Raw genomic sequence first — 14,392 nt, forward strand, 5'->3', positions numbered from 1 at the left:
ATGTCACTTAATGCTCTCAACAACCCTAGAAGGTGGGTTGGTGTGGCCATAAAAGTGAACCTTAAAGGAGCAACTGGTGGAGATTCAGGCCATGGGTACCACCAATATACCAGGTAAATGGGTCAGCAGGTAGCAGGGTCCCATTGGCCACTGAGAAGGCCCCAGAAGATAGGACTCCCAACATTGGGGATGGTCCAACAAGAACAGACCAAGGCTCTCATCCTAAAGAGACAAATCTACCAAAATGTATTGTCAAGACTGGGCTTGGGCACAGGAATACATAAAATAGACATTATTAGAACTCAGGTATAATGCGGACAGTGAGATGTACTGGAGCTCCTGATCTATAGGATGATTGTGTAAATCTAAATTACAACCCAGGAATGGGGGTGTTACAATAATTATGCTAGGACAGCAGGATAAACCATAAATGTCCTTAGAAAATGGGACATGTGATCACAAATATATATTATCTGGCCCTAGTGAATCCATAGGTGGAATTCAAGTAAATGCAGCTGAGAAAGGAAAAGAATGCAAAGGCTGAAAACTAAAGAAAATTCAACTTAGGAGAAACAGTTTTTCCTTTTATTCCTTTGGTTTCAATATTTGAAGAGATGATGTAAAAAATCAGAGATGCTAGCTAGCATACAATTTATTTTTTCGCTCTTAATTCATAGCCAGAGGCTACCATGAATGTTCCAGCAACAGCAATGAGACATGACAACTCTCACGGAGTTATTCCTGAAGACTAAAGAGCAAGAGGGCAAACTTCCCTCAGCAGTAGGTTCAGCAGCAGGTTCAGCAGCAAGATGGAGACTAGTCCCAATGACAAACTCTTCCACCACCCTGCAAGTTTCAGCTTCAGAAATGGCCAAGCCACAGTTGCTGCAAGACATGGCTATGGGGTCAAAGCCAAAGGTCATGGCTTTTGACGCATTCAAAGTTTTAGAGACATAAAAAAAAATGAAATCAGCTGTTTATCACCAGAATGAATGATTACAACATCACACAAAAGGACTTTAATTATTAGTAGATTCACTTTCTAAGAGAGAGATCTCTATGAGAAATGTTCCCTGATCCCAAATGTTGTAATCAAAGAAGGAGTGGATCGTAGTCTCCAAATGCTGTCATCTTGTCTTCAGGTAGATAGTCTGATCTGGGCCTTTATTTGCAAATGCTGTGATACTATCCTCAGAAAGGAAGCAGAGTTTTATCAGTTTTATCAGAGATCTTTTAAAAAGACTTTTGGAGCAGTTTGACACTCCAGCCTCAACGCTGCAGCATTGTTCCTGAGATTCTAGGTGTTAACTTTGAATACTAACCTGGCACCAGGAAGACACGTTCATTAGGACAATTTCAGTAGCAGTACATTTAGAGGGAAGAAGATGTTGAACGCAGTACAATGAGGCCTTGTACCCTCTTTAGCATTTCAGCGTACTTCAGGCTTGTGAAATCCCTCCACCCTCTCTCTGTGCAAAGCTTCTCTTCAAAGTTTACACTGGCAGGGATTTGGAGGATTAAAAATCCCGTATCTAAGTACAGTAGGTCAGTCAGGCCTTAAGTTAATGAACCTCATGCTCTTAAGCAGAGTTTGACTACAGCGGTCGAGCAAGAAATGTCAGAGTGAGGTGAAAGAAAATGGCCAAGAGGTTCTTTGGTCCACAAGCAAGTTTAGTCCTCCCTACAAATTCATAGGTCTTTTCCTTTCTTTTCTTCTCCTTTTTCTTTCCTTCTTTCTTTCTTTCTTTTTTATTTTCTAACACTTTTCCTCTAACACCCTATATATTTTACTTATACTTTATTGTTTATCATTATCCAGGAGGTCAGGATTCTGTGTGTTTTATACATTGCTATATTTCCCAGAGCCTGGTACATAACAGCTGTTCAATAACATTTGTTCAATGAATGAATGAGTGAGTGATGGAAGACTCCCTCACCAAATAGATGAGTCATTCATTCCAGTTTGCCCTTCAGATGGAAAGTAACCTATTGAGAAAAGGATTTCTCTAAAATCCTACTCTTCTACCCCTGTACGTGGAGTTTCCAGGCAGAAGAGCAATTCTTTTGAAAGAAAGGAATTTGAAGGAATATGCAGAAGCCATAGAATAAAATTGAGTGTGGAGCTAAGGAATAAGGAGAATAGGTGAATTCACATGAATTTTGCCATTTAAAACGAAAAAAGCCAGACTAACATCCAAAAATCAAACTATAAAAAATGTCATTATTTCTGGGGTGCCTGAGTGGCTCAGTCAGTTGAGCATCTGACTCTTAATCTCTGCCCAGGTCTTGATCTCAGGGTCATGAGTTCAAGCCCCGCATTCAAAAAACAAAGTCATATTTCTCAAAATTCTGTAACCTCATAAGACCTGTGAGTTTTGCTCTGCATTTCTCTCTTTACAGGAATCATCCCTCAAACAAACAAACCAAAAGGGTTCATTGACAAGAAAAGTAGAAAGACAACAGCAAATGATGGATACTGTGTCCTGAATCAAAGGAAAAATCCTAAGAAATAGGGGAAACAAAGGGTTTTGGAAGAGAGAAGGAGAAAAGCATACTAGTGTGCCGTGGTTCCAAGAAGGAAGGCAAAAAACCCAGGAACTTCTGGAAGTAGCAACTTCCAGATACAAGCCAGCTCAGAGATACCAGAGAGAGGAGGGAGACACTGAGACCATCCAGGGCATGTGGCCAGAACAAAAAATCATCCCAACTATGACCGAGAAAGTGGCACCACCACCCTCTTCTCCATCTCCATCATCCCCCAACCCCACGCAGTTGCCTAATCCCCGCTGGTGTTTAAACTTCAGCGAGGGGCGCCTGGGTGGCTCAGTTGGTTGAGTGTCTGCCTTTGGCTCAGGTCCTAATCCCAGGGTCCTGGGATTGAGCCGCGTGTTGGGCTCTCCACTCAGCGAGGAACCTGCTTCTACCTCTCCCTCTGCCCCTCCCCCTGCTTGTGCTTGCTCTCTCTCGCTCTCTCTCAAAATAAATAAATAATTACCTTAAAAAAAAAAAAAACTTCAGTGAGAGTCTCAAATCAGGTTTTTCTTTCCTATCCCTATAGCATTTACCCTCTTTCAAAGCCTTGCCATTTTCCCATAGGAATGCAACGACTACTGTGTTACTCGGTCTCCAGGTTGATCTGCTTCCGGTCTATCTTTCCCTAGTCCCTGGGGAAAATTGGTCCATTCTGCTCTCCAGCATAAAACGGGTCAGAGATTCCTCCTCAGTCTATTTGAATGACATCCATTCACGTTATATTTTCAAATCATTCTCAAATGATTGCATAAATGTTTGCAATAAGGCCTTAGTGTGATTTCCATAAGTACACAGACAATGCCTATCTTATTCACAGCTGAATCCCAAGCAACTAGCACAGTGCCTGTGCTCCATAAGTCTTTAATATGTTTTCCACAAATAAATAAAAATGGGAAAATTATGATATAAAACTATACAGAATGCAATCCTAGTAATGTAAAATATATTTATATATTTATATGTAAAATAAATACATATTATATAAATATATAATATCTATTTCAATATACAATTCATTTATAAATATAAAACATAAATTATTTCATATATATTAATGTAAAATATATGCACACAGGAAATAGCAGAAAAATACAGTGAAACATTTATTTTTTTAATATATGCTTTTTTTAACTTTCAAAATTTACTATAAAAGCTTTTTTCTCTCTCTCTAATACTGAGATACAAAAATATAAGCAAAAACAAAAGGGAGTAGAGCAAATGAGATATCTCTGACAAATGAGATAGCAGCATGGGGCAGAAGATAATATCCTTATCATGCCACATCGGGTTCTTCATCTTCCAGCCCTGATTCTTCCTCACATCCTGCTACTCCTCTGCCCCCCAGAAAAGTGAGAAGTGCCAAACAACACGATGTTCTTTGCAATTACACTTGCTGTCTACTCTCACTCCACTATTCCAGTATTCCCAATGTGATAGTTCCACATTCTTGCCATCTTTTCACTTCTAGGGCAAAGCACAATTCCCGGCATACAGAAGAACATATTAAATATTGATGGAGTAAATTAATTAATACATGGATTAGGCAGTGACATTGAATGCGAGGCCCATTTCTTTCATTTACTCTAAAACCATACTTACCTAATAGGGTTGTGTGAGGACTAAATGAGAAAGTGCATATAAAATATGCCCGACAGATAATAAGCACTCAATAAACAAACAGTTATTAACCATTATCACTGAGACCACGTACAAGTTGCTTTTTGCTCTCTTAGCCAAAATCATCTTAAATTGTGGATAGTAATTTCTGCCCTGCCCACTCATCCCCTTGAGATGAGAAAGAGCTTCAAGCAATTTGGGAACTATAAATCACTAGACAAACACATATTAATATCATGATGATGATGACAATGATCATATGATTATTTTCTTTCTGACTCTTGCCTAATACATTTCTCCTTTAAGTTCACATTACCTTTGCTGATGTTTCAAACCATCCTACGAAACCATGCTCCTTGCAGAACTGGTCCATCTTGAGGCCATTGTTCATGAGCACGTCCTTCCCCTGGTCACATTTGTTGGCCAACAAAACCACGGAAACTGGTTTGCCATTAGGGAGACTTAACTTTGAGTCCAAATCACTTTTCCACTTTGTCACTGCTTCAAATGTAGCTGGCCTGGTGACATCGAAGACAATAAATGCACCCATAGCTTCTCGGTAATAGACCCTTGTCATGTTTCCAAATCTTTCTTGACCTATCACCAAAAAGAAATAGAAATCAAAACCTTATTACAATTGTAAATGAAATCACATATTGGAACCTCATGAGGCCTCCAGTGTGAGCAGATCACTCAGGAAAGTTCTCCAGTACTCATCTTTAGAGTGAGCTGAATATACAATCATGCAGCTTTGTTTTTGATCTTTGAGTCCAGAAGGGATTCATTCATTTAACAAGTATTTATTTCCTAAAACTTCTGCATACCGTGTAAGGTTCTAGAAGTGTGCTAGTACAGCATGCCACTAGTCACACACAGCTACTTAGGTTTAATTAATTAAAATTAAATAGAGTTTACAATTCAGTTCCTCAGTCACACTAGCTACCTACATTTCGAGTGTTTAGTAACCACGTGTGGCCAGTGACTATAGGATTAGATGACTCCAGTATAGAACATTTCCATTATCCCTGAATGTTCTACTGGACAAAACTGCTCTAAGTACTTGGGATACACTGATTAAAACATGAAAATCTCTGCCATTATGGAGTTTACATTTTAGTGGGTGATAAATTATAAATTATAAACATAATAAATATAACTAAATTATGTAGTATGTTAAAAGGCACCCACAGTCAATCCAATTAAGGGTAGTAGTAGCTAGCATTTATTTATATTTATTAACCATCAGAAATGCAGTTTACACAATCATGAAGGTACAATTACTATACCCATTTTACAGTGAAAATGTTGAGACCTCAAGAGGCTAAGTAACTTGTTCAAATTATACAGATGGTGCGCTTTGGAAGTTGGAATTCAAACCTGAATTGAGATTCAAATCTTTTTGAATCCAGAGCCCATAGTCATTTGCCAACATTGAATACTCTCAACTACTAAATCATTAGTCTTAGACTATCTCTCCTCCACACTTATGTACCAAGAGTGTCCCACTCAACGCAACTAAACAGATAACAGATATTTATATCGATGCCAGTGTCCGGACTACATGCTTGGAATACAACAGTAAACTAGATGGCCTTAAGTACTCTACAATCTATTGGATAAGAAAAGCCCTTGGACAGAGAAAAAGAGAGAGAGAGAAGCAGGCAGGCATTGGTCTTATTTAGACCAATCAGCTAGAATCACTTTTGCTCTGATTAATTTTTTAAGTGAATGTTGGCCAGTTTGTTAAACACTCTAAGGTTAGCCTTCCTCATCTGCAAAATGGCAGCAATAATGTGTACCTCACAGGGCTGTCATGTGGATGAAATGAATGAACATATGGAAAGCACCCAGCATGGGACCGTAGAACTAACTGGCCGTTGAGATTTCCCTGCCTTTCTCCAGCATGTTAAAAATTATGAAAGACAATATGATGTAGGTAGTGAAATCAGAGTTCCAGAGCAGAATTTATGGCAAAAAATTACTGGGATTTCTGCCGATTAATAAAATGAAATGAATCCTTTTGCTTATAACTCTAGCCACTAGTAGTAGCTGAAGACAGGAGCTAATGAAGACTTGGTTTGTATTTTTTGAACCCAAAACTCCAGAAGTGTAGGACCACACAAAGGTCTTTTATTCTGATTTGGTCATTTATTTATGGTAAGAATCTTATAAGTTATATAAATTAAAGCAAAGTGAAGTGTATATTTAATAAGCCAACTTGTTGCAAAAAGAATAAAATGATGAAATTGGTGGGTATCTAAGAAAATACCAGGTCCAGGTCAACATCTCTAAGAACACTTCACACTAACTTTGAGCACAAGGTGTTGTGATGGTGAGTTTTAATTCACATTTTGTGGGCACCTGAGTGGCTCAATCAGTTAAGCGTCTGCCTTCGGCTCAGGTCGTAATCCCGGGATCCTGGAATCGAGCCCCACATTCTTATTCTCACTGTCTCTCTCTCTCTCTGTCAAATAAATAAGTAATCTTAAAAAAAAAAAAAAAAAAAAAAAAACCTCTTTGCAGGTTGTTATAGTCACGTGGGCATGAGCATTGCAGATTGTGAGGACATGATCCATTAGCACTTAGTGAAAATGGACGCAGGTCAAGTTTGGTGCCCTAGTGGTCCTAGTGGGTGAGCCTGTGTGTTCATACTTGTATCAGTGGAGAGAAGAGCATTCTGTAAGGGCCAGCACATGATGACCCTAAAACATTTCTTTTTTTTTTCTTTCTTTTTTTTTTTTTAAAGATTTTATTTATTTATTTGAGAGAGAGAGAATGAGAGAGAGCACATGAGAGGGGGGAGGGTCAGAGGGAGAAGCAGACTCCCTGCCGAGCAGGGAGCCCGATGCGGGACTCGATCCAGGGACTCCAGGATCATGACCTGAGCCGAAGGCAGTCGCTTAACCAACTGAGCCACCCAGGCGCCCGACCCTAAAACATTTCTTACACGGGTTTTACCACAGAAGCTTTTCTTTGTCCCCCCACAATCATCTAGTCGATGAAAGAAAGTGGCATAATACTCTTCATATGACACACAACCCACAGTTGAACTTTCATTTCTCCCAAATGAGTTTTAAATTTCTTTTATTTCCTTTCCTTTCTTGGTTCCTAATACAAACAGTGATCCCCTTTGATACTGCTCAGGATGGCCATGACATTTCAGGAAGATAGGGGGAAAAAAAGCCCTCTGTGATCATTCAGAACTCTGAAGGCCTTTGGGCTTTGTGCAGTTGTCTTATGATCCCTTGCAGGAACTAATCAGATGAAAGGCAAAGTCATGGGTTATTCAATAATCTGCTTGTCCAGAGGTTTTCATAGTAGAGTAAGGAGGTCCTCAAGAAGAAAGATTTTTACAGTTCAAATATATGGCAAAGGGTCGTTTTTAAGACTAGCAAAAAAGCTATGTATAGGCTTAACACCTTTGTAGGAATTCAAAAAGGACAATCTGTGTGTTTGTGTGTATGTGTCTGTGTGTGTTTGAGTTTGTGAGGGTAAGTGTGCTAGATCAGGAACAAGGAGAAAAAAAGTGATCTTTGTATATTAAGGTCACTGGGCCCGCAGACTTGAAAAGTTTGTATATCCGGTGTTCCGGCGAGAGGTCACATTCAGACAAGGGCATTTCCAGTGCTCACATTTTATCCTTCCTTTGTCAGCTGATAGCTCTCTCTGCTGTTTCTTATTAAAAGAATGAGAACCATGTGACTTTTCATGAGTGCCTACATATGGGCAATGTAGAGACCTGATGAATTCATCATAGGTAATTTACTTCAAACAAACAAACAAAAAAACATAGTTCAAAAATTCCCAGTGGACTTAGATCACTCATTCAACACACATTTACTGAATAGCTAATATGGTCCAGGCTCTGTGTTTTGTGCTGCAAATACATAGTTTTTTGCCCTTGAGGAACTTCTAAACTAAGACGTGTCATACTGGATGCCTGCACCGAAAATGATCCAATTCACCATATGTAGGCTTCCATTTCTCTTAGACGCTACACACACATCCATGGCCATGTCAATGTGACTCATGATTCAGTGTCCAGCTTCCAGGAAAGTTAAATGATAAAGCAATGAACCGAATCACAAAAGTTAATACAATGGCTGCAGTAATCATTTGGAAAATCTTGCTGCAGAAGGCAATAAATTGAACAGCCAGAAGACATGGGTCTTTGTCTTAATCACTGGTTACCAGTGCAGCCTTAGACAAATGCATTTCTCTTTTTGAGACTCAGTTTCCTCACCTGTAAAATGAATTTGTTCTGGCTGACCTCTAAGGTCCCTTCCTGCTTTTCTGCTTCTAGAGTTAAAATATTCCTAGTAAATCAATGCTTGGCTTCTCTCCCAACAGCCTTAAATGGTCCATTTGGTGTCACAGACTCAGCTAAAAATATACATAGGCAATACAGTCATAATGTGTATTTAATGATATTTTCACTTGGTAATTAGTACTCTAGAGATGTTCTCAGTGGGCATAACCAAGCCGGAAATCCTCTACATAGGCATAGAAACAACAGGAGGAAGCGAGTTGGTGTTCTGTTAACCCGGGCACATTCTTTTACCACTCCACCACTAACCTAATAGCTCTGTGAGCTCAGTGAGGTAGCATTCCGAACCTCAGTTCTCCTCATTGGTAAAATAGTGGTTTGGATACCTGAAACTAAATTCATTACTGCCTCTGGGAAGCCCTCTAATCATCCTCCTCGGATGCAGGCATCCTGCTCTTCACCTGCTATGCCCCGGTGTTCCCTCCAGTTCTTAGCATCACTAGTAACACTGCCCGCCAGAGCGGTAGCTTCAAGTCATCTTCTGACTCTTTCCTCACCCCTCTGCCTAAAGGGTCTCCAACATTCTACCAATGCTTCTGTTTCTGAAGCAGGTCCTGATCCTCCCCCATCAGCGCTGCTACTGCTCCCATTCAGGCCCTCACCGGGAGCCCTGACAGCTTCCTAACTGAGGCTCTCAAGATCTCAGGTCTCGTCACTCCTGCTATCCCTTAAAATAAATATAAACACAGGTCTTCAGACATTCTGGCAGCATAAGAGATCACTAGATGGGCATCCATCAGAAGGAAAGGAAATTATCATCTTCAAGAGCTGTCTGCACCCCCATGTTCACTGCAGCATTGTTCATAAGAACTGAGACATGGAAACCTCTTAAGTGTCCATCAGTGAAGGAATGAATAAAGCAAATGTAGTGTATACATAGAGTGGAATATTATCAGCCATGGAAAAGAAGGAAATCCTGCCTTTTGCAACAACTTGGGCAAAAGCAATGACAGCAATATACTAGGTGAATTAAGTCAGAGAAAAAAATACTGTATGATCTCACTTATATGTGGAATCTAAAAAAGCCAAACTTGTAGGGGCACCTGGGTGGCTCAGTCGTTTAAGCATCTGACTCTTGATTTCAGTTCAGGTCATGAGATCGAGCCCCGCATTGGGCTCCAGGATGGGCATGGAGCCTGCTTGGGATTCTCTCTCTCCCTCTCCTTCTGCCCCTCCTCGCCTACCCCCCACCACTCATCTGTTCTCTCTCTAAAAAAAAAAAGAAAAGAAAAAAGCCAAACTTGTAAAACAGAGAGTAGAAAGGCAGTTGCCAGGACTGGGAGTAGAAGATACAGGGAGATGTTGGCCAAAGGGTATAAACTTCCAGTTATAAGATAAATAAGTTCTGGAGATCTAATGCACAGTATGGTGATTATATACTTGCAAGCTTCTAAGAGAGTAGCTCTTAAGTATTCTCACCACATACCAGAAAAATGCTAATTATGTGAGGTGATGGAGGTGTTCATCCTATTGTGGTAATCATTTTGAAATATATAAGTATATTAAACCATCATGTTGTACAGCTTAAATCTACACAACGTTAATATGCCAATTATATCTCAATAAAGCTGTAAAGAAAAATCCTCTTAGGTATTTAGAGAATACCCATTCCTGGGCCCTGCTCTTCAGAGATTCTTACACTTCTAGTTTTGTGTGGGGCCCAGGAATCTGTTTTTAAGCACTCCCTAGGTGAAGTCTTAAAACTCTATTTCTATCAGAATCCACTTTCAAAATGTAAACATTACCAGTATGCTCTACCTTCAATGACTCTTACATGCTTAGAAACAGACACCTTTATTAACACTGCACACAAGGAGACTTTGGCTCCAACCACCTTTCCAAACTCCTCCTGTCACTTCCTTCAACGCACTCCATGGCCAAGCCACACGGGAGTACTTATTCTTTCCAAAACACATCCTCCATTACTCCCTGATTTTCTTGCCCTTTCATACCTCTGCTCTCAAAGTCTGAATTCTTTCCCCATCTTTCCTCCCACTCTGCTCAGTGAAATCCTATGCATCTTACAATTGTGCCCTGAAATGTCATTATATTGGGGCAACGTTCCCTGGCCTCCCAGCTGAAACATGACTCCTTCTTGTGACCCTACAGCATTTTCTTTATCCTACACTATTCACCTTTATCATGCTATATATCTATGCTTCAGTCTCCACCATAGCACTGTAAAATACTGAAGAGCAAGTTGACTATTATTCTAACAGGGTTATGTACATATCTGTTGCAACAAGTTTCAGACTGGATTATGTTTTTGTTATCATTCTCATCTTCTTAAGAAATAATCGTGGTGTGTGTGTGTGTATGTGTGTGTATATATATACACACATACACACACACACACACACACACACACACACAATGGAATATTATGCAGCCATCAAAAAAATGAAATCTTTCCATTTGCAACGACGTGGATGGAACTGGAGGGTATTATGCTGAGCAAAATAAGTCAATCAGAGAAGGACATGTATCATATGATCTCACTGATATGAGGAATTCTTAATCTCAGGAAACAAACTGAGGGTTGCTGGAGTGGTGGGGGTGGGAGGGATGGGGTGGCTGGGTGATAGACATTGGGGAGGGTATGTGCTATGGTGAGCACTGTGAATTGTGTAAGACTGTTGAATCACAGACCTGTACCTCTGAAACAAATAATACATTATATGTTAAAAAAAAGAAGAAGAAGAAGATAGCAGGAAGGGAAAAATGAAGGGGGGTAAATCGGAGGGGGAGATGAACCATGAGAGACTATGGACTCTGAGAAACAAACTGAGGGTTCTAGAGGGGAGGGGGGTGGGGGGATGGGTTAGCCCAGGGATGGGTATTAAGGAGGGCACGAATTGAATGGAGCACTGGGTGTTATACGCAAACAATGAATCATGGAACACTACATCAAAAACTAATGATGTAACGTATGGTGATTAACATAACATAATAAAATAAAATTAAAAATATATATAATATATCTTTATATGGTATAAAAATACACAACATATTATATGGAATATGTATTTTTATAATATATATCTTTATAATATTTTCTGTCCTATATTATACACATTATGTAATTATATATCTTTATTTTATATTTTGTATTCATAATACATGTCTTTTTTTTAAAATTTTTATTGTTATGTTAAGCACCATACATTACATCATTAGTTTTTGATGTAGTGTTCCATGATTCATTGTTTGTGCATAACACCCAGTGCTCCATACAGAACATGCCCTCTTTAATACCCATCACCAGGCTAAACCATCCTCCCACCCCCCTCCCCTCTCGAACCCTCAGTTTGTTTTTCAGAGTCCATCGTCTCTCATGGTTCGTCTCCCCCTCCGATTCTCCCCCTTCATTCTTCCCCTCCTGCTATCTTCTCCTTTTTTTTTTTTTCTTAACATATATTGCATTATTTGTTTCAGAGGTACAGATCTGTGATTCAATAGTCTTGCACAATTCACAGCACTCACCATAGCACATACCCTCCCCAATGTCTATCACCCAGCCACCCCATCCCTCCCACACACCCCCCCCCCGACTCCAGCAACCCTCAGTTTGTTTCCTGAGATTAAGAATTCCTCATATCAGTGAGGTCATATGATACATGTCTTTCTCTGGTTGACTTATTTCGCTCAGCATAACACCCTCCAGTTCCATCCACGTCGTTGCAAATGGCAAGATCTCATTCCTTTTGATGGCTGCATAATATTCCATTGCATAATACATGTCTTTTCACAGCATAAAGATTGGAGTTGCAAACATAATATTTTGCCAATATAAACTGAAATTACTTTTAAAATATGAAAAATAAAAAGAAATAATCCCTTGGAATCAATTTACTCTATTCAAAATAACATAAGTTTTGGGTCATGCACAGTCCATAGAGCTAAAAGTACCAGCAAGATACTCTCTTTGTTTCTATGGAATAATAGTATGAAAAGCAGGAAGATGAAACCAAAAGTATGTATCTAGAAAATAAATCTAATTACTATGATGGCCAAATGGACACTGAACTTACAATAGATTACGTTAGTTTTGAAGACTCAGGGAAACCCACAGACTAGGATCAGAGTCTGGCTAACATCCTCATGAGTAGGTTTCCTCCAATTTTTAAGAGCCCATCTGACCCTCTGGCCATAGTTTTGAAACTCTTTCAATTTCTCTCTTCCCTAATTTGCCCCACCAAGCCCGTGACAGAAGCATATCAATCCATCACTCTTTATCCAAGTCACCTAGGCGGATATACTGGCATTAACCATGTGTATGTAATCTTCGCTCACAAAATAACAAGTGCCCTTAGCCAGAACCACCTTTCAGCAGTCCCCATGACAAGTATGTTGAGCACTCAGTATACAGTGAGTGCTCAGTAAGGTCTCCTCACTGAGTGAAGGAATAGCCCCTAATTCTCATCCCCCTCCCAGCAGATACATGCAGGCTTAGCAAGACAGTAAGAGTCACCCTCTGCCATGCCTTCATCATCACCACTCTAGTGAGGATCACCTCATCTCATCTCATTCATTCACTGAACAACAAAGTTCTGAATGCTTATTATTTTTCAGGCACTGTTCTAGCAATGAGCAAAAAGAATTAGAGGTCCTTGTTCTAATGAATCTTACGTTCTAGTGGAAAGAGATAAAAAGTTGGTAAGATACCCATAACACTACATTAGCTGGTAAAGTGTTAGGGAGAAAAATAAAGTAGGAAAGGAGAAAATGGTGTGTGGGGGGTGAGGGTAAAGTTAAGCAGGATGGATAGTGAAGGCCCACGGAGAAGTTGTCCCTTAAGACCAAAAAGAGGTAAAGGAGAAAGCCATGTGGATATTTAGAAGAGTGCTTTCAACAGAAAACACCAGAAAGAAAGACTCAGAGGCACAAATGTGTCTGGCACATGTTTAGAGAAGAGCAAGGAGTCTATGCTGGGGAGGACGGAGCAAGGAGTAGAGGAGTATGCAGTGAGGCAGGTGGATCTCAGGCCAATTTCAGGCCATTACAGGAAGGTTGCCTTTTATTCTGCATGAGAGAGGAAATCCCTCAAGGACTGGGAGCAGATGAGAAACATGAATGGGGGCAGGAGTAAATGGATATTATGGCTGCTGTGTTAAGGAATGACCTACAGGAGTCAAGGTTGGAAATGGTGAGACAATAATCCAGGTAAGAGACAATGATGTGGACCAACGTGGGGATGGTGAAAGTTGGTAAAGATTGGTTGCTTCCTGGATACATCTGGAGATTGAGATGATAGAGGAGACATTGAGTATGAGATGATTTGAGCAGGACTCCAGAACTTTTGGCTTAAAAAATCAAAAGTATGGAGTTGCTATTAGCTGAGATGAAGAAGACTTTTGGAGGTGCAGGCTTTGTGGAAGCAGATCAGGATTCTGATATGTTAAGTTTGAGATGTCTGTTAGGCTGACATGTTGAGTAGGCAGTTGTATATAGAAGGCTGAAGTTCCAGGGGGTGGTCAGGACTGGAGATTGAACTGGTACTTTAATTTCTGTACACTTCTGCCAAATTCACCTTCCAAAGCTCTGTTTTCACCCTATCATTTCCCTAATTAAACACTTTCAGGGATCCACTACTGCTTACAGCAGATGCCACAAACTGGAGGGTGGGCTTCTAACATGTTCTGTGACCCATGCAAGATTTAAGGTGATTTGAACTATTTGCCAACAGTTATAAATTGGACGATCTCTAGGGGTGCCTGGGTGGCTCAGTCGGTTAAGCCTCCAACTCTTGGTTTTGACTCAGGTCATGATCTCATGGGTTGTGGGATTGACCTGGTGTCAGACTCTGAGTTCAAAGGAGAGTCTGCTTGAGATTCTCTCCCTCTGCCCCTCCCCCCACTCACTCGTGCATTCTCGCTCTCTCTCAAATAAATAAATCTTTTTAAAAAATTGGAAGAT

General features: G+C 40.1%; 1 protein-coding gene across 1 annotated transcript in view; it reads right to left on the reverse strand.

The window, feature by feature from the left end:
* Nucleotides 1–14,392, reverse strand: part of RAB38 (RAB38, member RAS oncogene family) — a 67,002-nt gene that overhangs the window by 38,005 nt on the left and 14,605 nt on the right. Inside the window, exon 2 of the mRNA XM_036081914.2 lies at nt 4,466–4,746. Coding sequence (XP_035937807.1) covers nt 4,466–4,746 — 281 coding nt within the window. The remainder of the gene's footprint in view (nt 1–4,465; nt 4,747–14,392) is intronic.

This window comes from Halichoerus grypus, chromosome 11 (assembly GCF_964656455.1).
Source record: "Halichoerus grypus chromosome 11, mHalGry1.hap1.1, whole genome shotgun sequence".
Taxonomy (NCBI): Eukaryota; Metazoa; Chordata; class Mammalia; order Carnivora; family Phocidae; genus Halichoerus; species Halichoerus grypus.